We start from the raw sequence: 26,107 nt of genomic DNA, 5'->3' as shown, positions 1-26,107 counted from the left end.
CTTAATATCTGAATTAAAAAATGTGATTTAAATAAGATAAGATAATCTTTATTGATTTAGTTGTTAAAACAGTTAAAAGAAAAACAGTTATAGATACAAACAATAATAGCAATGATAATAAGAATAAAGAAGTAATAATGAAATATATATACATTATTTGCACCCTTATATTTGAAAATAAATGCACTGAAAAAATATAGCCTACCTATATGCATACATACACGTATACATATATACACATACATATATACATATATATATATATATATATATATAGGTAAAGACGAGGAGGTGATACTGACTGAGAGAACTGAGATCACATAGTTGTTATAAAGTTGTGTTATAAAGTCTGACTGCAGACTCATGTGGCTCCATCTTAGCAAAATCACATAATCACATATTTAAATCACATAATTTGAGTTTGTGTTGTTAAGCTGGAATAATTGTATTGAAAAACTGGATCTGAAGTAAGATAATTTGAAATGTAATTTATTAATTTGAAATTCCAACACACTTGAAACTAAATGTAATTTTCTAAAATTAAATGTATGAAGTTTATGAATTTATTTATTACGTTTCTCTGAAAATTCTAATTCCACATTCAGTTCTCACAATTTAAATTGAGTTTCCCGAGACACGTCCGTGTGCAGATTCACAGTTCTCCTTTTTGGACAATACCCACCGATGGTTTTAATCATTTCCTTCACTGCACGATGCATGGACTTACAGCATGGGGCTTTTATTATTTCTATCTTTAGTAGCTACCAGATCTATGATAGATATATTATTAGTAATGGTTACATTTTTACTTCTGGTGATTACTGAGATTTGCCAGTGGAACTGCTGGTATCTACTGTGGCCTGCCAGAACTGCCGCAGACTAATATTAGTTCTATTATTAGTTCTGTTTCCATGACAGAACTTGTGCCAAACTTATTGCCCTGTGGGGAATATATTGAAATCAATGAATTTGAAGATGAAAATGTTTTGTTGTGAAAAGTAAGGCACGCTAAAAATATGCCTACCAGCAGGCACATGTCACACAAGGTCTAAATTAAGCCTGTGAACTGTATGTGTGTGCAAACACACACGCCTAGTCCTGCAAGTTTGTATGTGTGTGTTTTAGAAGACGCACATACGGAAAGCACTGATTTATTATTGTTTCTGTTTTTATGAAGAGCATTTTGTAAATTGTCGGCATGTATTTTTTAATAACTTCATAATGACAACAATCTCAGTGTGCATGATATTTCGTTGCATACATAACTACACACATACATACATAGCTGTATGTTAACCACCATATCAGGCAGCGAGAACAGTGACTCTGAATCGGCTGTTCTGCGACCTTAGGAAAGTACCAGAGAACACTGCAGGTGCATGAAAGCACTCAGTGATAACAGAGTGTAGCGCATCTGTTCACTGAACTAAGCAGACTGCTGCCACTGAGCTCGACCTTATCTGATGTGAACAACAAAACTGTGGTGGTACCTGCTTCCTGTTCTTCCGTAACAGGCTGTTTTTGTGACCTGAAAAGTAATGACCTGGAACCAATGTGTTTCAGAGTGTCTGCTGATTGGTATCAGAGGAGACGGAGAGGACTCTGAAGTAAAACTAGGTGGGTAAACTTGTTGTGTTTGACGTATTGGCTTTCCTTTCCAACCACAGCAAAGGAAGAGAGCATAAAGCTCTTTTGAAAAACATAATGTTTGCAAGCAATAACACATGAGAGGGAGTGATGTACTCAGTATCAGCACTGCTGCGATTCCGTCGTAGGCACGTCGGCATTAGGCCTTAAGGCCGGAGATATACTTGCTGCTTGGCCTTGCGTTCACGTACACAACCGTCTGCATCGTGAACCTAATTGTTCACATACATGTCTTTGCCATTTTCCTCCGTGCACGGACGTGATGGTCCCGGACTTGTTTCCATTTAGATTTGTAGGTTTCCTCATCAACTTATAAAATGGAACTTATCTGTCTCCAGCTGTTTTGACAGCCATGTTTGTCGCTGTGGGGTGGTTATAACACATCGCCCAGATGTGGATAAGTGTAGAGTCAGCTCTCCTTCAAAACTTTCTGCCATTGTTGTCCCTGCAGCTGTATTGACCCTGTCACATCCCCTCTGCCTCTACACTGCCCCTATCGGTCATGTGCACACTGCAACTCGCGTATGCTTAACGTTCATTTTTGAGGACGTGCACAGCCGACGTGCCGAATAGACGCGCGGCAGCCGTCATGTATACATGCAGTAAAAAGCGAGTATATCTCCGGCTTAACTGTGACATCATCGCTAATGCAATACATGAAAATGATACAAAGCTGTGTTTTTTTCCTCAAAAGCGCTCCACCAATGCTGAGCTTCTGTGCAGTGATTGGCTGGTACTGTTACCATGTACATGTTTTACTAAGTCTTACAGCAGCCCACTGTAGTTTACCACACTGCAACCTTTTCACAACATTAACACATGTTAGTGATTGTTACATATCCAACAGTCATATACATGTGACAAGCTTTAGACACTGCATATCAATTACAGCTCACCTGTCCGCGGTGTCCTGCCAGTGCTGAACTAACGTTAGTCACTAGATTGGGATGTTTTGAAGTAGTCACAGGTCAAGCTGTTGTATTTGATAAGATGGAAGTGAGACTGTGTTGCAGAGCCAGACAGCCATTCAGGTAGGTGTGGTTTTATGTGCAACAGTTCTGAGGTCATATTTATTTTGTATTTTTATTTTGCGCTTTTCTGGTCTTGAGACCACTTAAACTATACTACATGTCACATTCACCCTGTAACACACATCCAAACGCTGATGGCAGATGCTGCTACCTGCAGTGCCCCACTGCTGCTCATTCACTGTGCTGCTGGGAGCAATTTGGGGTTCAGTGTCTTGCCCAAGGACACTTCGACATGTAGACTGAGGGAGCTGGGGATTGAACCACCAACCTTCAAATTGGAGGCCAGCACCTATAATAATATTATTAATTCTATACAATATTCTCAAGTTGTGTAAGTCTGCAACTGTGTTTTGTTGAAGAAGTCAAACTCAGGACCGTGTCGGCTGACACTGACCAGCAGTGACCCCCTCAAACGTTCCTTGACGTCCTGGATTCAAATTGCAAACGCTTGTGAGGCAATTGAATTTGTGGAAAGGAGCATGATACCATGACTGAGCCCTTTTTCTTCCACAGAGTAAACAAGTTGTGAAATCACTCATCTTCTCGCCCTTCTTCCCCACACACACACACACAAAAACACAAACATACACACGTGGTAGTGTGACAGGGGGGTGACCATGAGCTGGCATTTCCCAAACTGATGTTGTGTCCTGTCGCAGGTTTAACATCGTGGTTGTTTTCCTTCCAGATATGAAGTATGTGTTGATCGGAGCTGGGATCGGCCTGCTCTTAGCGGCTGGATTCATAATATTCAAGCTCTGCATCATCAGGAAGCAAGCCAGTGACAACACAGGTGAGGTGAGAGACTGTGAGAGCTCTTATTTGTGTATCTAAATCCCATGAAAGTAAGAAAGGTTGAGAAAATACGACACTATTGGAATGTCTTCTTTCCTGCAGATGCCACAATGAATGGACCATCAGAGGACAGATGTTAACATGAAGGACTGGCTGATAATAATAATTATAAAGCAATCAAACTAATTCAATTCTGTCTTTATAAAAATTCAAACACATTAAAATGGACCCAAATTATTTTGTATTTCTTTTCTTACCTTCTTGTAATTCGTTGATTGGAGTAAACATGTTTGCATTAATGCTTTCTGAGCCATCTCAGCCAATCAGAACATCCCTTGCCGGCGGTGTCCAATGACATGAACCCTTGCAGAAGAGGCATGCGGGTGGAAGGTCAACCAGGCGGACAGCTTTCCCCTCACGTTAAAACACACAAACATCGATGAGCTGTTAGACCTCTTGTAATCGTACATCAATATCATTTGTTGTTATGGTTTTCAAACCAAGTGATTTTTTTATTTGGCTGTTGAGAGTTGTGTTGTTGAAAAGATAAAATAAAGCGTCAGTCATTTAAAAGTGTGAATGTGTGTGTGTACTTTTGTGTTTTGCGTCGCTCCTCCTCAGGACAGTCCAGCTGCTCCACTGACACACATATTGCTCAGAGCCTGTTTAACACCCGTCAGCAGAAAAGCACCATGAGCAATTCTTACCACAAGGGGGCGGCGTTTTCCTCAAAAAATACAACAACATTTCACCAAGTAAAGTTCATCTGAAAGCCAGTCCCAGTTCCAGGCATACACAACATTCTCAAGTCCCATATATCACACATCAGCCATCATTTAAAACGTGTTTCTGCTCTACTTGAACTTATTTTGCTTTTTGGAGCATTTTTCCCGCTTCAGGGTCTTTCGGTATTCAAAGCTTGTTACCTCTGTAATGGCACTTTGGGTGTCTTGTGTTTGTGTTTGTTTACAATCAATCAATCAATCAAATTTTATTTGTATAGCGCCAAATCATAACCAAAGTTATCTTGAGACACTTTACAAGAAGAGCAGGTCTAGACCAACTCTTTGTCATGTTATATAAAGAGAGGCCCACCATGAATCACCACGAGTAGCACTTAGCAACATTCGGCACACCAGCGAGGCAGAAACCTGGAGCAGAACCAGACTCATGTTGAACAGCCATCTGCCTCGACTGGATGGGATAGAAGGAGATGCAGGATAGAGACAGGCAAAGAGAGCAACAACAACAACAGGTAATACATACTTATGGTTACAATGCCAATAATAGTGGTACACTAGTGTGAAAATTAGCAAATAATAAGAGAAGCATAGTTTACAAATGTGGTTCACTGCCAACCCAGACAAGCAAAACACATCATCTTACTATAGCATAGTTTAACAGCTTTAGGCTTCATTATAGTACCCTAAAAAAGGAAGAACATGGCTGCGTGTCCACTAACGCCGCTTTTTACACTGGCAGCGCCCACAACCTCAATTTCAGAGCGCTTCTCTTCTTCTTTGGCTTTTCTGCTTATATCGTGGTAACCCTTCAAGGAGAGGTCAGTGACCGCCAGGATTAGTTTCCCTTCCGCCATTGTTGTTGACAAAGTGGATATCGTAAGTCCCGCCCCTTGTCGATTTGGATTGGTCGGTGTGGGAGAAGTGACACTGACGAGGGTGGCGGTGTTCCAAAAGTTGAACTGTTTTCAACTGTGAGCGCTGTGAGCTCAGCGACAAAAACAGCACAACACAACAATATTACTTGAATAAAATTCCTCATTTGTATTCACTCATTATTTCCCAACAAAGTATCAGGTGAACTGCACAGCAGCTGACCGACCCAGCCGCCAAAATTTAACATACATATTTTATTATTTTTTTGTGCTGCATTGCTAACATGCTAACTTAGCTGGTGTCGCTAACCAAACTTTGTACCCCTAACAACACATTTTGAAGTAGTTGCTCCAAAGCTTTCGATCTGATTTGTCCCAATTTGTCACAAGTTGTTTAAATTTCGATGAATCAAAGGAGCTGTTGTCCATTTAACCCTAAAAGCTTCTAAAACTGCAAAAGTAATATAAGTAAATGTACATCAATAGTAATGTAAATGTAACTTGGTTTTGTTCATCGACTAATTGAACTCATCGATCTGTCTCACTGACTGAGAGCCCATTTAGCGCTGAGGTTACAGATCAGCCCACAACTCCTGCATGATCTATATCTTTCTATTTAGGAGTCTCAGTCTGCTGCCAAGTGTGTGAGACTGCCTCCTCCAGCTCAGAGATGGAGAAAGAAGAACCAATCAAAAGCTTCTCTAATATCCTGCTAACCCTGCATGCAAACACAGAGTAATAACTAACAGATGGAGTCTTTGCTGAAGTCCTACTGTTTACTGCAGCGTCCATGAACTGCTGCTGCTCTTTCCTCCAGATGAAAACGATCAAAAGTCAATTAGATTTAAGACAAGGAACAGAAAAATGTACGACTGACTTTAACTGTCACTCCACCTATTTATTCATAGAGCTGAAGCAATCCTTTCAATTGCCCGTATGTGTGAATGTGAGCATGTAAGGTTGTCTGTCTCTGTGTGTCAGCCCTGTGATTGACTGGCGATCAGTCTGGGTGTAACCCCACCACTCGCCCAATGACAGCTGGGATAGGCTCCAGCCCCCCCGCTACCCTGAACAGGATAAGCGGTGTAGGTAATGGATGGATGGATGGATGTTTTAACGCAGTATGACTGTATGCACCATCTGGTTTTAGTAGCTGTGCTCAAATATTTAAGCATAAGAGAACAATCTGTCTGCAGAATTGATAATAAGCTTGAGCGTGGCTTCTTACGCTGTGTTTAGAGTCTTAGTTTGTAGTTTCCCCACCACATTTTGCCCTGAATACTGATGTTTATAGAGTGGGGACTTCTTTGTCAGGGGAACAGCCATGTTTGTCAAGCTGTCGCCAGACTAGACGCGCTCATGAGGCCCCACAGGCCGTCTCCTGTGTTATCTGTAAATCAAAGGTGTCCCAGATCTTCACAGGGCGGCTCTGAGGTTCGACAGAAAAAACAGTAAATTGTCCCTGAGCTGACCGACTGAAGTACAAAGCTTTTCTGTGGGATCCGGTTTCATGAGGGAAGTGGTGAGAGGCGGTAGATGTGGACACACTGACGGACCTACCAGACACAACAATTTAACTAATACGGGGATTAAGGACCCATTTTGAAAGTAGGATGTGCGACCACATCAATTAAACAAAATGTACAAAAGTGTTTTTCTCCATCATGTCATCGGCCACAGAAATGCCCTGACACAAACAGTCTGCTACAACCCCCTACCCTCCTCCCTCTTTGTCAGCCTGTGTGTGTGTTCCAAAATAAAAGCCCCGTCTTTGGTCTGCGCCTGCTGTCCTCCACAGCTGGAAGTGTGATTTGCTCGGCGTCAATCTCAACAACACAACCCTCCATCCTGCACAGGAAATTACATCTCCCACTAACTCGCCAATAGCAGAGGTGTGTGTGTGCGTGCGTGTGTGCTCCCACACGCTCACCTGTCTGTTTCTGTCTGCTCTGCGTGCATGTGCAGATGTTTGTGTGTGGGCACGTGAGTCTGCCAAATGTGTTTTCACTGTGTGTGTGTGACAAGAGGGGGGAGGGGCCGAGGGAGGTTCTGAGGAGAAACAGAGCGTCCAATGTTTCATATTACACTCCTCGGCTGGGGGAGAAAAAAAAGAGAAGAAGAAGAGGAGAGGGAGGGAGAGCTGGGACTTCTTTTCTCCTGCAGCATTTAACTGGGAGTTTATGGAGGCTGCAGCCGTGGAAAATGAAGATCTCCTCTGTGGTCTTCGCTCTCCTGACTCGAGCGCTGCTTGGAGGTAGGAAAGGTTTAGATTGCTTCTTACTAAAGGGGATGTGGTGGAGACAAAATGTGTCCCACTATTTTTTTGTTAAGCTTTGTAAAAAACCTCTGAGAATGAGAGATGTTGGAGTGATGAGTGAAAGATAGAGAGGCTGCTTTTGGTAGATGACATGATCTGTTAACTATAACTTCTTTAGGGTTAGGGTTATGAAAAGTAGTTCCAAGTAAGGTTAAAGGTTATGCATGTTTGTGTGTATGCATGTATGGCAGAAAAATAAGACGTTTATCAAAGTTGTATGTGCTTACAGAGATGAGCTGAAAAGTTGCACTTCCACCTTTTTAACATTAATTTAAGATCTTCTGTTACAAAGTTAAAACAGTTTGAGCGTCAGAATCAACACCACCAACACTTTCCAGCCGCTCAAGTATATGTTCCTTGTTTAGTTCTGTCACTCAAAACTAAATGAAAGACAAAACAGTAAAAAAGGCTCAGATTTAAGATTTAGTCTGGCAGAAAAATGCTCGCGTGTCACAAAAGGTGTGGAATATGAAATGGCTCAAAGTGGGAAAAACAGATGTGTGACAAAGTGTGAACTTTGTTCCTCTATATTCATCCCACGTATGTCGTCACGTGCCAAAAACAACACAGCAGTCAGCATGAGGGGGAACACTGATGTTGAGCAACAAACCCACAAGAGATGAGGACTGTATGGATTTTAGATATGAGGTATAGCGTTCACTCCAGCAGGTATGCTGACTTTAGTGATAAAGCAGGGTTCCTACACACTTTCCAGACTTCTCGGGAGATTTTTCAGACCACATTTAACATTGAAGTGTAAATAGCAAGATATCTATGTAAATAAATGGATCTAAAATCAAACTCTTAACATGTATGTGACAATCTGACTGCTGTTATGTTGCCAAATAAGATTGTACCTGTAGCTACTGTAGTTCATACAAATCAATTAGCACCAAATCTAGACAAGTTCAAAGCACAGTATTTTATTCAAGCTGCAGTGTTCATCAGTTTTGGAGATGCCAAATTATTTCAGACAAAGTTTCTAACTAGCTTTCTTTTCTAATTTGGAATCGAGCCGGCTTTATGTTTGGGATTTTCAATCCAGCACTCGGAAAACTTGCAATTCTAAATTTTATACTTTATAAAACAGAATGACAAATATTTTTCCATACTCTCTTTTTTCCCCCATACTTATCCAGACCTGGAAATGACTAAAAATATAATTCAACACTTATTCATACTTTTCCATACCACGTAGGAACCCTGTTAAAGTTACAGTCAGGCAGTAAGGCAGGAATCAAAAGGGCTTCCATTTTTGATTTATTATTCCTAATTATCTACTTCTAATGTTCTATAGAACATTTTAGAAAAAACATTTCCTTAACTTAATGTTAATTGTTCAGTTTGTTACGATATATATTCTCAAGAGTTGAGTGTAAAAATGAATCTATATAATTCCTCACATCTGACACAACAGTGACACCATGCTGACTTCTGATTTGATCTGAGCTGCATGAATAAAACGCAACATACAACCATTCTTGACCTGAAGCCTGACAATCCACATTGTCTACAGAGTTGAACAGATAATGTTCGACCTTGAAAGAGCAGTTGAAAATGTCAAGTGTGAACATCTCCAAGACAGCTGAGCAAACGTCGTCTGCTGTCTGACAGTCTGTGATAAGTCAAATGCTCAGGAGCTTTAAGCGGACCTTTAGTGGAGATTGTTGAGTTAAATTCTCTTCCAAGATCAGGAGTCGCTGTCTGTTTAAAGTGTGTATTAGCTTCATTAAAGTTTTTAAAGACTGAGATGTGTTTGCCAATGCCTCCTTACTAAATGCATCCACTGAATATAGTCAAAAACCGTTTTGACTTCGCATAGGAATGAACAATTGTAAAGTACTTAATTCACGTTTTAAACGCTTTCTTTCCAGTTATAGGGTTCCATCATCTGTATGTGTGACTTATCTTTATGGATGTTTGTTAGGAGACTAACACCGTGTTGCATTGATCTGGACTTTTCATTTACATTTTTAAAAGTGACTCAATGCCAGACGAGTGTTTTCGTGTCATTTTATTTAAATCTCTGACTAAAATTCAAACTGAAGCATCAGCAAAAGCAGCTTCTTCCTCTTCTAACAGGAAGTGGTGAAAGACCTGACGAATGATATTGGTCTAAAAGTGGCTGCTGACTTTACAGAACAAAAATAGAACTGATTTAGCAATGCGCCTCACGTCTGACAGAAAATGTGACTTACAACTTTTAATATTCAGTCTCAAGATGACTTAACATTTCTTGCTATTTGTAAACTTGTTGAGTTTGAAATGGTAACTGCACTTACAGCTCTGTAAAAAATGTCAGGAAGAGTTCGATAGATATTTGATCGAATAATAATTTTTACAGCTTTTTTGCGTCTTGACATGCTCTCCACCAGTCTGTCACGATGCTGTTGGGACCAAAAATTCAAGCAGCTCGGCTTTGTTCGATGACCTTGTGACCCTCCATCTCCCTCTCGATCACATTCAGGAGGTTTTCAATGGAGCTCAGATCTGGATTGGGCTGGCCATGACATAAAGAGAGAGACGCTGATTTAAGGAAAATATGGAATGGTTTCTTAATTTCAACAAAAAAAATCGCTTTTCTAGTCTTCAGACTTCTCAAATCACTTTTACACTTCTTGTCACATTCACCCTTCCACACACTGATGGCAGAGGCTGCTATGCAAATGCTCCAATCAGCTAAACATCCCCACACATTCATGTGACTATGCCTTCAGAAATGTTGGCGTTCAGTGTCTTGCCCAAGGACGCTCTGACATGTGGACCGCAGCAGCCAGGGATCGAACTGTCAACCTTCCAACTGAAAGACGACCATCTCTACCACTGAGCCACAGCCGCCCCATGTTGAATGTCAATCCAAATAAAGTAGTCCGTATCAGCAGGTTATGTCTCAAACAGTACTTAATTTTAGCTTGTGATTTTTTACTGTGTAGTGAACCATCTGCGGCATGGACCAAACAATGGAAAGACAGGAAAACAGCTGTGTGTGTTTAAAGGGACGCCTCAACTCTGTCAGAATCAAAGGCCTGCTGAAACCAACATGCAGTCACAACAAGAGAACAGCCCGGCTCCAGAGTCCAGGGCCGGCTCTGGCCATTTTGGCTCCATAGGCGAGATTACAATTTGGCGCCCCCATGCACGCCAGTGTGCAACACAGTTATCCAGAAGAGACCTGATGATTGAGTTGATATTGCGAATAAATATCGATTGCGCTTACTTGAACACGTTGGGATATGAGGACATTGTGGAGCCTTCGACCCCAGTAGGGGGGTCTGGGGGATTCTCCCTTATAAAAAGCTCTGTGCACTCTTTATTTAAATTCATAGTAATCATTAAAAATGTGCACCTCTTTGTCTGTCTCTGTCTGTCCGTCTGTATCACGTGTGATACGACAAGTAGGGCGAGCTAATTAAACAACAGAATGTTCATTATATGTACAACAAAACAACACTTCTTACCCTCCCCTCTATTAAAAGATTGAGTATGAGTTTTTCCAACTGCACCTGAACACATCTCTCCTCTCCTCTCTTGTAACTTGTGTCAGGAAGGGCACGCTGAGCGAGTGGTCGAGAACATAAGAGAGAGAGAGTGGCAGAGTGACGTTGATGCAAGCGGAGCTGAGAGAAAGGTTGGGAGTGGAGGTGTCGATCTTGCAGTGGGCTTGTATTTAACATCGGGGCTTCATTAAAATGTTTGAGGCTCAAACCAGCGCCCCTCAGAACGTGGCGCCCTAGGCGACCGCCTATATCGCCTGTGCCTTGAGCCGGCCCTGCCAGAGTCACACATGTTTTGTTTAAGACATAACCTGCATCCACTTCTCTGACAACTCTTTGGCTTTAACCACATATATACAGGGAATGGGCGATGTGTTATAGAGATTATCAGTGACCTGATATCCGATAACTTCTTCTCTTTCCAGATTTGTGTTTGGCCATCAACGTCACCATCACCCCATCCCCCTTCACGGTGGCCCAGGAGGGTCAAAACATCACACTGTCCTGTGTTGTGTCCCAGCGGCGCAGAAACGCCGCTCTGCCTGTGGTGAAATGGACCTTCCTGCCTGCGGGCACAGACCGACCGGAGGACGAGCTCCTCATCGCCCGCGTCAACATGCGGAAGGCCCGTTTTTATGGCAACTATACAAAGAGTTTCCCCTGGCCCAAACTGAAACTGACGGTGGTGAAGCAGGGGAAGATCTTCGACCTGGTGATCTTGAACGTGTCTGAGGGGGACAGGGGGCTCTACATGTGCCGGGTGCAGGAGTTTAAAAAGCACCAGGACCGCTGGAAGGCCTCTTCAAACTGCACCGCCGCCACCGAGCTCCGAGGTGAGCGCTGGGTTTATTGTTTTATATTATCACGTCTTTTTCTTATCACTGCAAGCCATTCTGTGAACAAAACACTGTTCAAATTTGTTGTTAAAAATTACACATGAAAGGTGTCTTTAAAATGTTAGTAGTTTGCTCCTTCACAGAGCATTGCGTACGGCCAGCTTGATTAATTTCAGTTGAATCCAGGATTCCAGCAGTGACATTTCTCCAGACATGATTATAATTTAACATTTTCTAAAGAAACCAATGTCACCACTGTCCGAGCATTTGCTCAGTATTTTCCAAACACTCATATTTGCCAAATGAGTAAGCCAGGATCAAGTGGTTCCAACCAGTAGTAGAACAGGTCATTGGTGCTCTAATGTGCACCATCCAACCTTAAGTCTATTCACCAGTGTGACTGTATCCAGCCTAATATAGGAAAAAGTTGCAAGGCTATAAAAGTTATATTTACTCTCAGACTCAGATAAACCACTTTATTTGAGTAAATAAGAAAATTGTTAATAATAATTGGTTATTATCGGGGATTCAGTGGAACAAGACGAGTTCAAGACCTAGTATGTGGCTGACCGCATCAGGTCAATGCGCGCTTTTGTGGGCAACACTGTAAGCGTGGCGTTGCGTGAGGGCTGCAGGACGTGTTCATTTTCATTTGAAATGCATGAAAACAGATGAGTCTTCACACTGCTGGCGTGAAGCGCGCGTATCTCGTATCTTTGTGGCTCGCCTATTTTTACCGTGCGATTCTCGGCCTAAATACACACTGAAAATGAATTGTGATGAGTCCTATTATCTCTGACAGCAATATTAACATCTCTTCTTGTAGTAAAAGTCACAGGCATGTAGAGGAAAGTGGGTCAACACTTCCGGTATGCTTTTTCAAAGTTCAAGCCTGATCTGGAATTCTGACTCCCCTCGTTTGTACTCAGTGCTTTTATTTTGAAGTGTTTCCCGGGCCATTTTTTTTAACTTTATTTGGCTCTGAAAGTCAGTCAGTCAGTCAGTCACATACAGACCCATGTGTAAGGCTGACCCCGGCGGTCAGCCAAAAATCCATCAGGACAGATCCACAGATATACACATGAACCAGTCTTTGGACCTCTATCCATTCATTACCAAACAATGCTACCAATTAGCCTTTAATTTAATGGTCTTCAGGAACTACTCAGTTAGCTTTAGTCATCTATCAGCAGTTGGCTCCTGTTTTGTTCCACATTTTTTGGAATCTACTCTTTACAAACCTTGATTTCAACCTTGAAAATTATGGTATGACTTGAAATTTGAAGGTCGACCTTGCCTCCACATGACTGCACATTGCCATGACCTGGCAGTGCAGTGCAGTTGTGTATGTAGCAGAGAAGGCGTGTCTATTTCGGTGATTTGCACCGTGCTAGCAAGTTAGCAAAACGTTCGGGTGGTTGCCCCATTCAGTTGTCGTAGGACCTCAGTGAATTGCCGCTGAACAGCTGAGCAACTTGTCGTACAATCATGTTACCTTTGCAAGCGCTTGTGTGGGGCTGGATTTAGTGGACAATTCAAAGTTCTGGTTGAGGTGTAATGTGACAGATAGACATGCATGCTAATCCCCATAGCTTAAATCATTATCAGTGCCAATTTATTGGGACTTAAGGATTCCTAATAAGCGCAGCTGGTGTGCAATGATCTTTTGTAACTCATTATCAATATTTCTGGCTGTTATTTTAAAAGTTTCCACCAGGAAATACGTTCTTGGGAATCAGTGGGGTCACAGAAAATGGGGATCTTTAGTATAAGGGGATGTCGACCACATTCAGCTGCACAAATCCCTTCTTGGTAGAAGAACCTGGTAACTGCAGCCCAGTTTCTCACAGAATGACATCACAGCTTTGATGGGTGCAGGGCAGAGACTTTACAGCTATTTCTGCAACCACAACAGAAGCTATGACAAATGCTGTTTTGATAATAGTAAGACCGCAAAGAGGTTCTGCAGATGCCAGGTTACTCTGCAGAGATTTACCATGGCCAGCAGCAGAGAACTGTGACGCAAGGGCAGCTCCCATCTGTTTGAGGCTTTAGCTCGCATGGATGCCCTTTGACCTCACTCTCATTAGTAAATCAGAACTAAAAAAATGTGACTTTATCTGAAGGAAACAGGAAAAAAACTTTGTTTCATGAAAGTCAGTGAGACAAGTGATATGTTCTCAGGCTAATGCTGATAAAATATATTGAATAAATAAAAAATAATCCTTGGGGAGCATTTCTGTCTCCAGCAGCAGCTTTTTTACTCACCACAACTGGATGATGTAATTTATCCGCCTGAAGAGCACTGTCCTGCTTTTGATTTGGGGAGAGGGGAAACATCATTGGTTGGAGACACGTCTTGAGATAAAAGGATCTTCCATTGCAATGAGTTGTGGTTTTGTGTGAGTTGATGATCTTGGAGAAAGAGCAGAGAGAGTGTGAGGTTTCAATACGACCGCTGGCTCACGGCTCGCTCACACAACGGTATGGATGACACATCCACTGGTGCCAGACGCTGATCAGAAATCCAAACGCAAACACACTTTGTGAAGCTTTGTATTTTTTTTTTCCTTTTCATTTGTGTCACATTTTGGATGCAACTGATTCTTGGGTTTGTTTCTAACTTTGGTGCTAATAGACTGTTTATTATTCCCTACCCACCCTCGGTTACCATAGCTCTATCAACTCTTTATACTTGCAAAATATGCAGTTTACAATTAAAATAAGAGACAGAGTCAGAGACAGATGATCCATAGTGTGATCCTAGCAGTTTATCCGAATTTATAATGTGATCCAGCAGTGAGCAGTTTATAATCCTGCAGCGCAGTGAGGACACAGATCTGTGTGTTTCTCAGGCTCTGCCCCCGACGTCATGGCGTTGCGATCGGTCCCGTATTTCCGTGAAACCCTTTATAAAGCATAAATTACATCTTCACACGCTGTGACAGAGATGAGCCAGAGGTGATCCACGTGTAGTGTATCAGAGTTATCACGCCGCGCGGGGAGGAGACAGACCTGTGTGTGTTTTGATGCTCATACCTAAATCAATAACGTTGCATCCGTCCGTATTTCTGCGCACAGTTAAAGTATAAACTTCGTCATATGCCCATATGCTGTGTAGTTCATATATTTCACTGGTAAACACAGAGCTTTAGAGGGGCATCAGGCTTCTTGATCAAAGTTTCATGGGATGTGAAGCCAGGGTTGCCAGGTCCACGGTTTTTTCAGCTGAATTGGGCGACTTGTGAAGTGTCTTTAGAGGCGCGGGGCCTTGTGCGGTTGCACACTTCACACAGCCCGCGACGGTTCTAACTCTGCATATGTTTGTAATGTCACAGACATCTGTTGGGTTTTGCAGCCCGGTATTAAACGACCTACAGCCCAGTACCGGCCCGCGGACCAGGGGTTGGGAACCCCTGAACTACCCAATTAATCAATGAGTTACTCATTTTTGACAGGGGCTGTACAAGAGCAGGCTTGTTATTGTCTATTAGCAAGGTAAAATGACAGTTGTGGCTAGCAGATTTTATGCTTTAGCTACAAAGCTAACAAAGCTAGCACTGTTTTCTTCTGCTAATGTTCTAATGTTTCCAGCTGACAAGTTTTCAAACTAGATTTCTTTTTAAAGGCTCCGTAGAGAGTATCCTGCTAGAAACTAAACTGCTAATGAGAATTTTTTCTATCCTGCAAAAATGTAGCATCCTCAAGAACTGATGATGGTGATCCATGGGTTGCCATGTAGAGCAGGTTATTTCTTTGGCACTAAGAATTTCTACTATTTAGTCCGAGCAGATAAGGATAAATGTAAGGACAGTGTCAAAACCACTTAAACCTTTAGAGAGACGCAGGGAGAGAGGCAGGACGGATGGTCTCTAGTCAATCACTGGGATGATACATGAGACAGACAACAGTGCTGAACTCTTCACCACTGTGCCACTCTGTTAATATGTTATTTACCTGTACATAATTTGGAACAGCGTGTTTTTAATCTATCTTTTGACAGAGAAAGGCCTTTAAGAATAGAGACTGATGAGTTGATAAATGCACGCTATCTGAGGTAACCATCCCGGAGATCCTGGAGTGGAAACTTCCCCAAATCAAGTAAATCGCTGAGAAGCTGAAGCTGCTAACCTTAACTCTGCAAGCATCCAGGACTGGCTTTATCACCGTGCACAAATAATACACTGATATGGATGTTTTATCGAAACCTGTAGCCCCCCAAATCATTGTAGTAAGTCAATGGTAGCCTGAGAAATAGTGCTTGGTTATTACTGTTATTAGTTGAGTCAGTATTGGGTCACATCAAAGATCCGCAGACACAATTTAAGAGGTATTTATGTGAAATCGTTTGCTTTGAAAGTGGTTTATCTAAAGAATATTTTCATCACAAATTTTCTCCTTGCAGCAACCTCAAGACAATTCAGACTGTCAGTGTTCAACACCACTAGACGTTGCTCACCACATTTTCCATGGAAGCATTCTTACAGGCTGTGACTTTCAGGGTGTCCACAGCCAAGTCTGGGCCCGGGCAGACACGCAGTCCCCGCCGAGAGCTGTTGACATTGGCCCTGACGAGGAGTTTCCCTCCCAGAAGTAGAACAGATGGAGTCCGCTGAGGCTCAGCAGAAATGGAACAAGAGATAGTTGTGTAGAGGAAGGTAGAGTTCGTATGTTTGTCCGCAGTGACAGTCGAGTGGGCAGCTGGCTCGTGTCTGGCTCCCATCCTTTTCGTGGTCAAGGATGTGGAGAGCTATTTTCATCCAAGGAAGCAGCAGTCCATTGTGGCTTTAGAGATATTAATAAAAAAGCCTATGCTGACATTTTCAATGAATACTGCAATTATAAAATGAGTGGTAATACTTATAGACAATAAAACTGCAGTATTTAGTTTTGAGAGCATAACAGACATTATATATAATGTCTATAATGTCTAATGTCTGTAGGTCCCAGATATTTTGGATGCTACCAGAACGCTTTGCATTTTGATATTGGTTTGAAGGCTGTATGTTCACTTTGCTTTGAAAATATATTCATAAATATTTTGTATATTGATTAAAACAATGTATAATTTCTTATAAAAGTTCAAATCAAAGCAGCAGTGATCCTATATTTCCCATAATGCAACTGAAAGCCCACGTCTTTCAAACTTCTAGCCCCATTTTGTCATGTCTTAAATTGCCCCTCTAAAACCTTCAGCCGGACCAAATTAACTTGAAAGTAAACTATTTAATGTTGTCAACATTTGAATTATGAGCTGTGACACCAAACTCTTTGTTCAAACTGTCCAGGATTGAGGCTGGGTGATTGTAATGGACAGGCCAAAGGTTTAACAACACTGGAAAACTTCACTATTTGTGCCCAGCGGACCAACAGGCATGGATAATTATTCCCAGTATCCACAGCACTGTTGACAGCTATGATAAACATCAGCTACACATCTGAAGGGTTAAACCCCGTCTGGGACCATTGCTCCTGGTCCCCCACTCCAGATGAGAAACAGCCGATGACTGAGACTTTATGTGCTTAAACGTGTGTGTGTGTGTGTGATGTCAAACTGATGGAATTCCTGTGGTTGGATAACATTAGGTGACCAGGTGTTTCCACAATCCGTCACACACAGAAAACTCCCATTACTCTACCTTCTACTGCTACAATAAACACAGCCAGAGAGGTCAGAGGGTTGGGTAGAAAATGTGGGGGCAGAGCTCAGAGTGGACAGAGACACGGATGTGGCATTGGTTTAAGAATAGAAGGAACGTGGAACTCTGGTATTCTACTGGCAGCTTCACGTGGAAAAAGTGAAAATCAGAAATAGCGCCATTCTGGGGTCACAACATGGTAAATGGACTGCACTTATATAGCACCTTTCTAGTCTTCTGACCACGTAAGGCATTTTACACTACATGTCAGCATTCACCCATTATTACACACATTCATACACTAATGAAGGGCCATGCAAGGTCGCTAATCAGCTAATCATTCACTCACAATCACACACCACAGGCTATGCCTCCGGGAGCAATTTGGGGTTCAGTATAAATAAGTTTGAGCAAATAATGGCTCAATTAACCTTAATAAGACACTGTTCTCTCGCTTTAGATCCAGTAGCCGCAAAAAAAGCATGATTAACTGTTAATAAGCACATAGTTATTTGCTCATTACTGCATAATAAAATATGTATTAATCTTAGTAAAGCAAGTGTAAAGTTTAGTAAAGGCTTAACAATGGCATAATAGGTAGGCTAAGTGAGTAAGACTCAATGAGTTTGTAATACTATTACAAACAGTTGTAAGAAACTTTTATTAACATTCTTAAGCTGTCCATAAATTGTACAAGTATACAAGTGCTTAGAAATGTCTTATAATCTAACAAAAAACATGATTATGATACTATTATTAACACTTAGGTATATAGTCTTAATCACATACATTTAATGTTAATAACCATCTTATGAAGACTTATAAGGGTTTTATTACCTATTAAGAACACTTATTACAATGACCTTAATATAAAGCATTACCGAGCCCACCAACTTTCCGCTGGAGAGAGCGGAAAGAGAGAGAGAAAGCCAGAGAGTACAACATCTCTGGGTTATTTTTATTTTAAAAATGGGCCTTTGAATAAGAAAGCTACAAAACAGGCGAATGTTTGTGGTCATAATAGGGACACTGGGAGCCAATGTACAGAAAGATGCTTGGAGATGCTAAGAGGCTGCAAAGACACAACAGGAAGTTGAATGACGATTCAAAGCTTTATTAACACATTAAATGAAGCTCTGCATTCATCTGCACTCTTTTATAATACAGCAAATTAAGCAGTCACTGACTCAGAAGATGATGAATATACAGAGAATCACTATTCTCTCCAGTCCACGTCTTTGTCTCCATGTTTACAGTGTTGGGTTTGTTGGGGCACAAAAAAGAGCCACAAAGCAGAAATACAGTCAGCAAATGAATGCAACTCTGTGGCTCAGATGAACAAAAAGTAGTTTGTTTGAATGTTTCCGCTGTACCCTGATTCACTCTTCAGCCATTTACAAGCTGCTGTAAAAAGAAGACATTTTCTAGATGAGGATAAAAGGCAGTTTTCTGGCACACAGTACACCAGATTTATCCTGTTTCTGATCACTCCAACATGTACAGCTGCTGCACTGACAGAGCTACACAGAACCTCAGGCAAAAACACCACGCAAATGTCAGAGATGTTATCGCTGTGAATAATTTACTGTGAAGGAAGGGCGGGTCTTTAAATGAAATCATCTGCCATTTAAAACAAGAGAGAGGGTCTGTTTTAAATGATAATTTAAAGACAATTGCAGTGAGACGGTGTTTGTGCAATACACTTCTGTATTTGCTGTATATTTGCCTCTGACACAGTTGTTTATATAACGTAGCTTTATGATTTTGATAAACAACTATAGTAATAAGGACATAGGGAACATAAAAAATTGGTGGTATAATAGAGAACATTCCTTTCTTTACAGATAATCAAACTGCATAATGTCGCCCGCTACTTTGACATCAGAGGTTAATTTTTAACGCCTCCTAGAGATAGATTAGAGAAACTTTACTACACGTATTATCTGATTCAGTTTACCTTTGAATATCTTATTTGTGTAAAGTAAAAATGTTTGCCTTAATACAGCTACTAGCTTTTGTAATTCGTTTTTTATTTGAATTTGAGGAAATCAGTCTCGCTAATGTTGAATCTTGCTAGCTAGGCTAGTTAGCTTGATCAGCAACGATGTAAACAAATGTGAGAGCTTTTGTGCTGAGTAAAGCCAGCTAACAGGTGTAGTTTTAACCCTTAGACATGTATTTCTACAGTGCTGACTAGCATTTGATGTCAACTACTACTTGGAAATCAAACAGACCTATATGACAAAACTGTAGTCTAGCTAGCAAAACTGACTCACTCCCAAACTAACTTTGACTGGGGGCAAGGGAAAGCTGGCAGTTTGACTCACCTGCCTATAAACTGATTGACTCTGTAGCTGCATAGGTTGACCTTAATGTTTTTATGATTATCAAGGCACTTCATTTTATAAGTTAAAATTATTGAAAGCCAAAGAAGACCATGAATCTGGTTGACGAGGCAAATCTGATATTCTGTGTTTTCACCACATTTTGACTTCAGCTGAGATGAAGCACCGGCTTTGAATTAGCAGTCTTAAACCGTTTAATCTGCAAACCTGCTCATATTTACAAGGTAAATATTTGACTTACAATTTAATAATCCATAGCCAAGTTCATTCCCTTTAATATGATTAAGGCCAGTGTCTCAAAACAGCAAAATGTAGGTCACATATGGTCGGTGTAGGGTTAGTAGTTTCACAGATGGGGACTGAATCCAAAGGTATCCTCCTCACTGAGAACAGTCTGTGACTGCTGGGTCCGTAAAAGACTTTCAACCCACAGTCTTAAGGAAAGCATAAAAACAAGGTGGCAATTAGTTTTAAAATATGATAACTGGGAGCCATTTAACAGGCAGCAGACCAAGGTTTGGGTACAATGCTAACACCACTGCTTGGCACATTTAATTTTCCAAACCACCATTGGTTAATTTCGATCTCTCTGAACTGGTCAATGACGTGTACTGTTGGCTGTTATTACTGGCTTGTATTTTAATAAATGTAATCCTATAACAAAATGAGTATCTTGACTGTAGGGATACGCATTTCTAGGATTTAATGTTAGTTTTCTGCATGGTTGCAGTAAACATCTCTTTGCTCTTTGTTATGTGTGACAGTTTAATTCATGCTTAGGCTGTTCCACACAGTTTTATGGCACTGGCTCTAAATCTAATGGATATTTTCCCCCCTGTTGACAGTTGTGCTTGGTTGTACTTCCAATTATTTCAATGTCACTGCCCCCAGAAACAGCTGAGGAGGATAATTATTGTATAGATATGTTTTGGCATCTTTGGAAACATCCTTATATAAAGTTTTTAGTCTGTCAGTCAGTGAGCTCGCAATACAGCCAGTCTGCCTGTGGGAAAGTCTCCAGCCGGCACGGCCAGCCTGCCTGTCGTCAGCTGCTGGTGGTTTGGGGTATTTGAAGACGCCTTGGTGGGTGTCACTTCACGAGCTTCCTACCACCAGCTCAGCAAGAGTACAGCGGTGTTAAGACGACTGCGGTCAGATGGGGTGGAGAAATGATTGAGCGTGTGGGATGAGATTTCAGGTTGAGTATGGGAAACAAATTTTCTCAGCCATTAAGGACACAAGCAGCACATCTCTGGGATTCTCATCACCCAGATTAAGTCTGCATTGAAATGCTTTGGACTCCCAGTCTGTGCTCAGATTTGATGTTCAGGACAGTTATCTTCTGAAGAGATAAATTGCTCTTCAGCTAAGCTGCTGTGTTGCTAACATTGTGGCTTTATAAACAAGTCAGAGGTGGGACATGCAGCAACTGTGAAGGCATGGCCAGAATGGGCTCAGGTTGCCTTGTTTCAACATTTGTGTTATGAAGGTTAATGACTAGCACATGGGTGAAAGTGTGATAAAAAATTTAAGAAGTATATTTTAAACCAACTGGTAATGGTTAAGCTTGAGCTCTGGACAGTGATTCAGAAACAGGATCAGGCAGGGAGGAGGCCATCCTCGACTGGATGTCTTCCTACAATTAGCTTTATTTAAACTTTAGCTAGCATGTAATCAGGCGGCAAGGAGGCCACAGTGATGACTACGCACTTTACAAACTTCTCTTCTCTCTCTCTTTCTCTTTTTCTTCATGTAGTGCATGTCCTACCATCCACCAAGGCCAAAGAAAGCCTGTGGAGCTTGTTTGAAGGTAAGTCAGCCTATTTTTAGCGTGTTTGAGCATGTGTGTGTGTGTGTTTGTGGTGGACTGGCAATGTATCGTCCCTGGTAGACAAAAATAGCCTAAGCCAAAGGATATAGCGCAGCGCCTTAAATAGCTCCGCAAAACATGTACTTTGTTTTTCCTCCAGATTTTTGTGTAGAGTGAAGCAACGGGCACGAGGCTGATGTTCTGTTCGCTAAAGTGTGAACATGTTATTGTGTTTCAGATGTGTACCTGTGTGCGGTGCTGATCTGCTCAGTGGGTCTGCTGTGTATGTGCATGTTCACGGTGACGGTAACCTGCCAGTACGTACAGAGGAAGCAGAGGTTAAAAGGTTAGCAGCAACGTCCAGATAACTCTCGACTGACCTTTGACCTTCATTAATCTGGTTCTTATGTCTTCATTATCTCTGTTATCTTTGTTCTTCTTTCTTCTTCTACGACTTCTTGTTTCTCCCAAAACTGAAAACAAATTCAACTAAGGTGTTTGCTTTTTACTAAAGTGAAATAATCTTTAGCTTCCAGCTGGTTATTTTGGTTCTAAATATTTTATATCTCTGCAGATAATTACCACTTGGTCAAAAGCCCTCAGAACAGGTAAGGTTTAAAGGGACACAGCCTCATGCATGTTTAAAAACAAGCACACAATGCTTTAACTGCACTGAACATCTGGTAACTTCTTTTGAATCCAGCTCAGGAGAAACCGTCACCAGTTTAGTCAGTGTGTCTCCTGCTCTGCCCAAGAAGGAAAGGAGGTATAGGAAGAAACGTAGCAGAGACTACCAAGATGAGATACCACCGGAGATACCAGCAAAAGGTAACCAAGAATCCCGAAGTGCATTAACCCAAACCAGTTTTTAGATAAATAAACTTTTTCACATTTTTTGTTGATATTAAGAGAGCCAAACAAGTTTAAGTTGCTCATTTAAAGACCAGCAGAAATATTTAAGCAAGAGCAACAAGGTAAACTGGGTTTACTCAGGTTCATTTGGTTCTGGTCGGCTTTACAAACACTTACTTGGATTAGAGGTCAAAATCCAACTTTGCCACATATAAATGTTGAATTATAGGGTATGTGGAATAAAAGTTATTTTAAATGGTAATGGTCATCATGTTGTACAGCTCCCAAATGTCCAACATTCTGTTAGAGTGGCAGTTGTATTGGCATACTGACATACTGATGTCTTTATTTAATAGATGTTTAATCAGTAATCATTCTAAAGAAGGTTATTTGCCAGATTGTGTTGGATATTGCCAGGCAACCAGAGGTGACACCGGGAACTGGAGAAACAGTCCGACACACACACCCTAAAATGTTGGAACGATTTTTCACTTAAAGGAGCAATTCACACCTAAAGCTCATGTCAGTCAAAGCTGGTGTTCTCTGTAATCGATAGAAGCAATAATATTTGAAATTGGCGCCATAGCTGTGGAGAAAGTTCTCGTGGTTTCGCCCATTCTACATTCCTACAACACCCAGCGTGCATTGCGCCCCTCCCTCTGAAAGGAACGGCCCAGTGAGAGACGCTGGAGTGAAATACTACCGTTTTCCAGTCAAGGACATTGATCGCTGCAGGCAATGGCTCAGAGCGGTACAGAATCCGAAATACGATGAGAATATACCGGTGGATTGTCTTAAAAAATCTTCAGGTCTGCAGTCTACATTTCAAACTTGACGATTTTTAATGAGACATGACATTGGAGGCGGGCGTCCTATGAGGAAGTTTAGTTTAGGAAGCTCCCTGGCCTCTGCTAGATGACGCGTTTTATGTACTCTGGCGCAGGTTTTCCAGGGCCCATTGGAGAAGCGAGAAGATAGCGTCCTCCAAAGGCACAGAACCAAATTGCATTTTTTTTATACCATAATGGCATTAGCTCCCCATGATAGCATGATAGGACTGAGGTTGAAAATCGAGGAACTGGCCCTTTAAGATTTTGTACAAACGAATTAAACGAGATGTTAATAACTTTGATTTAGAGGTTCTTTCACGTGGATGCTGTTGATGTTGGGCGAAGCCAAGCTAAGCTAAGCTAACTAGGTGCTGGCTTTAGTAAATCTTCACATTTACCTTGCAGTAAGAAAGTAAATATGTGTGTTTCCTTAAATTTATGTTCATAAAACCAAAACGTTGAACTAAAAAAGGCTATACTCGTGTAGGAAGAATAAGAAATCGTTTTTGGATCCATTGGATAAAAGTTAAGACTGGTGCAGCATTAAGCCAGAAGGGTGAATGTTGATTCAGAAGGATGTCACTCTTGAAGTGAGAGCACATGTCAAGGTTGAAGTTAAAATTGACAGAAGGATGGTTCTTTTGCACATAAATACAAACATTATATTTGCTAAACAGATCTTTTAACTTGTCTTGTTGTCCCTGCAGCTCCCATTGGAGACAAAACACGGAAACCCAAACTTTTAAAACCCCAACCAAGGAAAGTGGTGTTGGTGAGTACTATGCACCTCTTTTTAGACACTGTTTAATCAGCATTCTTATTGTTGCCAAATAATCAGGAATCATCATACCGGTTCTTTTTATTATGAATAGGCCTAAAAACTTGCCATACCAAGCGAGGCATATACTGCCATCTATCATTGTCATTGTAAGGAATGCCTGTTCATAAAAGTACCAGAAAAGGTTATAAAATGTGCCACATAACCCAGGTTTAATGTTGTAATTGTCACTGGAATAAAGTGACCTCAACCCAAGAATCCTGTAAGAGGCCAGCACAGCCTGCTCATGTTTACCAAACCAACGCTTTAAAGCAGAAGGAAACCAAGGAGAGAAGAAAACGACGAACATTTCGGAGTCTTTCTTTCTCTGCATAAAGTACAGGCTAACTGCTGTGAAGGAGATTTCTACACAGTATTCATATACTGACAAGAAGGCTTACGCTTAAGATTAATGACAGAGTTTGACAAAAATCGTTCTCAAACTCCGAGCTCATTTTCTAACCACTGATACCACATCCCTCTCTCGCTATGTCCCTCTCCTCCATCATTACTTTCCCCTGCCCCCTCCCTCCCCTCCATCTCCACATCTGCAGCCGAAGATAGTGGAGGAGAATCTGACCTACGCAGAGCTGGATCTGGTGAAGCCAATTCCAGAAGCCAAGGCGTCATGTAGCGGCACGGTGTACGCTCAGATACTGTTCGAGGAGCAGCAGCTATGAAAGAAACACACACACACACACCACTATTAACTGTGCCTTATGTAAAAAAGTACTGTCTATTTATAGTCTGTATTATGTTGTATTCAAATGGTTTGTGAAGGGCAACATGTGTAATGCCTATTATTATACAATTGTACATATGATTTTTTTTATATAACTTCCTTTTAGGAGACCAAGATGCAAAAGGACATGTTTTGTATACTGGAGAATTTTTCTTTTGCTCCACATCTGCACAAACTTGGAACACAACAGAAGACACTGGTGCTGATTTAGTCCAGCTTTATCCATCATGACAATTGGAGGGTCGATTTGAAATTCGAATTCATGGCTTAATCTGAGTCTTCCTGCTGATCTAAAACTGGTTTCATTTGATATTTGCAACCCAATATCAACAGGTTACATTCATTGTTGTGTGTTTACCACAACCATTTACAGTCAAGTATACTCTGGAGATATTTCTTTGCTACCATCTAATTTAAACGCTTTTTTCGTAGTTGTTTAATGGAAAGAAATCATTGGAATTTTTGCAGAAATTTCTAATTTCTTGCCAAGAATCAACACACTAACAATACAACAGCTCTGTTACTGCTCTCATGTCTGCGCGTAAGGAAATGAGCTTGAACCAGGAGTTGATTAGCTAAGATTAGCATAAAGAGTAGAAGCAGGGGAAAACAGCTAGCCTGGCTAGCTTGAATATGAATGCTGAATCTGTAGGCGGAAACACAATACTTGCCGTGGGAAGTTACTCTGAGTAGGATCGTCCACTATCTTTTCAGCAGGCATTGGCTGTATGTAGGAAAAAGGAGGGAATTTGCCGCCTTGCAATAACTGACTATTAGCTAACAATGGTTTAGCATCTCAGAACTTCATTGTCCCTTCTCAAGTTGCTAGCCTAACTGTTAACAATGGTCAGGGCATAAAAAAGGAAGTCTTGGCCTGGGGTATCCTTTATCGGTTATCTGAATGACCACTGACTACACTGCAGACCCTGATAAAATACTTAGGGTCGCTCCCAGAGGGTACATTGTCTTCAGACAGTACCCGTTGGTCAGGCTTTAGCTAGCTAGCTAGCCTTCCAGAGGAAGTTATGTTGTAGCAATTTAATAAAAAACCACTCCCGACAATATTGTGTCTGTATGGATTAAAAAACAAGATATAATCTGTTACTTTGGGAGCTTTAGAGATTTTGCTAGGCCTTTGAACTTTGAAGAAAACCAGACAAGCTGTTTTCTCCTGCTTTTACTCTGACTTTTTTGCATGATATGAATGCAGTATTTGTTCTTTCAAGATAAGTCAAAGTATTTGTTTAATTCTTAAATACAAATGATTTTTTTATATCATGATATTTTGACTAATTTGAAATCCAGGAAGGCTTTATATATAAGATAAAAAAACTGCA

The 26,107-nt window shown here is 41.2% G+C and overlaps 1 protein-coding gene across 1 annotated transcript; it reads left to right on the top strand.

The window, feature by feature from the left end:
• Nucleotides 1–7,272: 7,272 nt before the first annotated feature.
• On the top strand, nt 7,273–25,883 carry vstm4b (V-set and transmembrane domain containing 4b). The gene is made up of 8 exons (XM_069664482.1): nt 7,273–7,342; nt 11,325–11,732; nt 21,476–21,529; nt 21,768–21,875; nt 22,104–22,137; nt 22,233–22,357; nt 23,919–23,983; nt 24,583–25,883. Exons 1-8 carry the CDS (start codon nt 7,291–7,293, stop codon nt 24,706–24,708), a joined length of 972 nt encoding a protein of 323 aa, XP_069520583.1. The 5' UTR covers nt 7,273–7,290; the 3' UTR covers nt 24,709–25,883.
• Nucleotides 25,884–26,107: the final 224 nt, after the last annotated feature.

This window comes from Semicossyphus pulcher, unplaced genomic scaffold, assembly GCF_022749685.1.
Source record: "Semicossyphus pulcher isolate SPU_LCO1_2020_fin unplaced genomic scaffold, fSemPul1.0.p SCAF_16, whole genome shotgun sequence".
Lineage (NCBI taxonomy): Eukaryota > Metazoa > Chordata > Actinopteri > Labriformes > Labridae > Semicossyphus > Semicossyphus pulcher.
The sequence above is the reverse complement of the archived record's forward strand: the minus strand, read 5'-3'. Positions and strand labels throughout refer to the sequence as shown.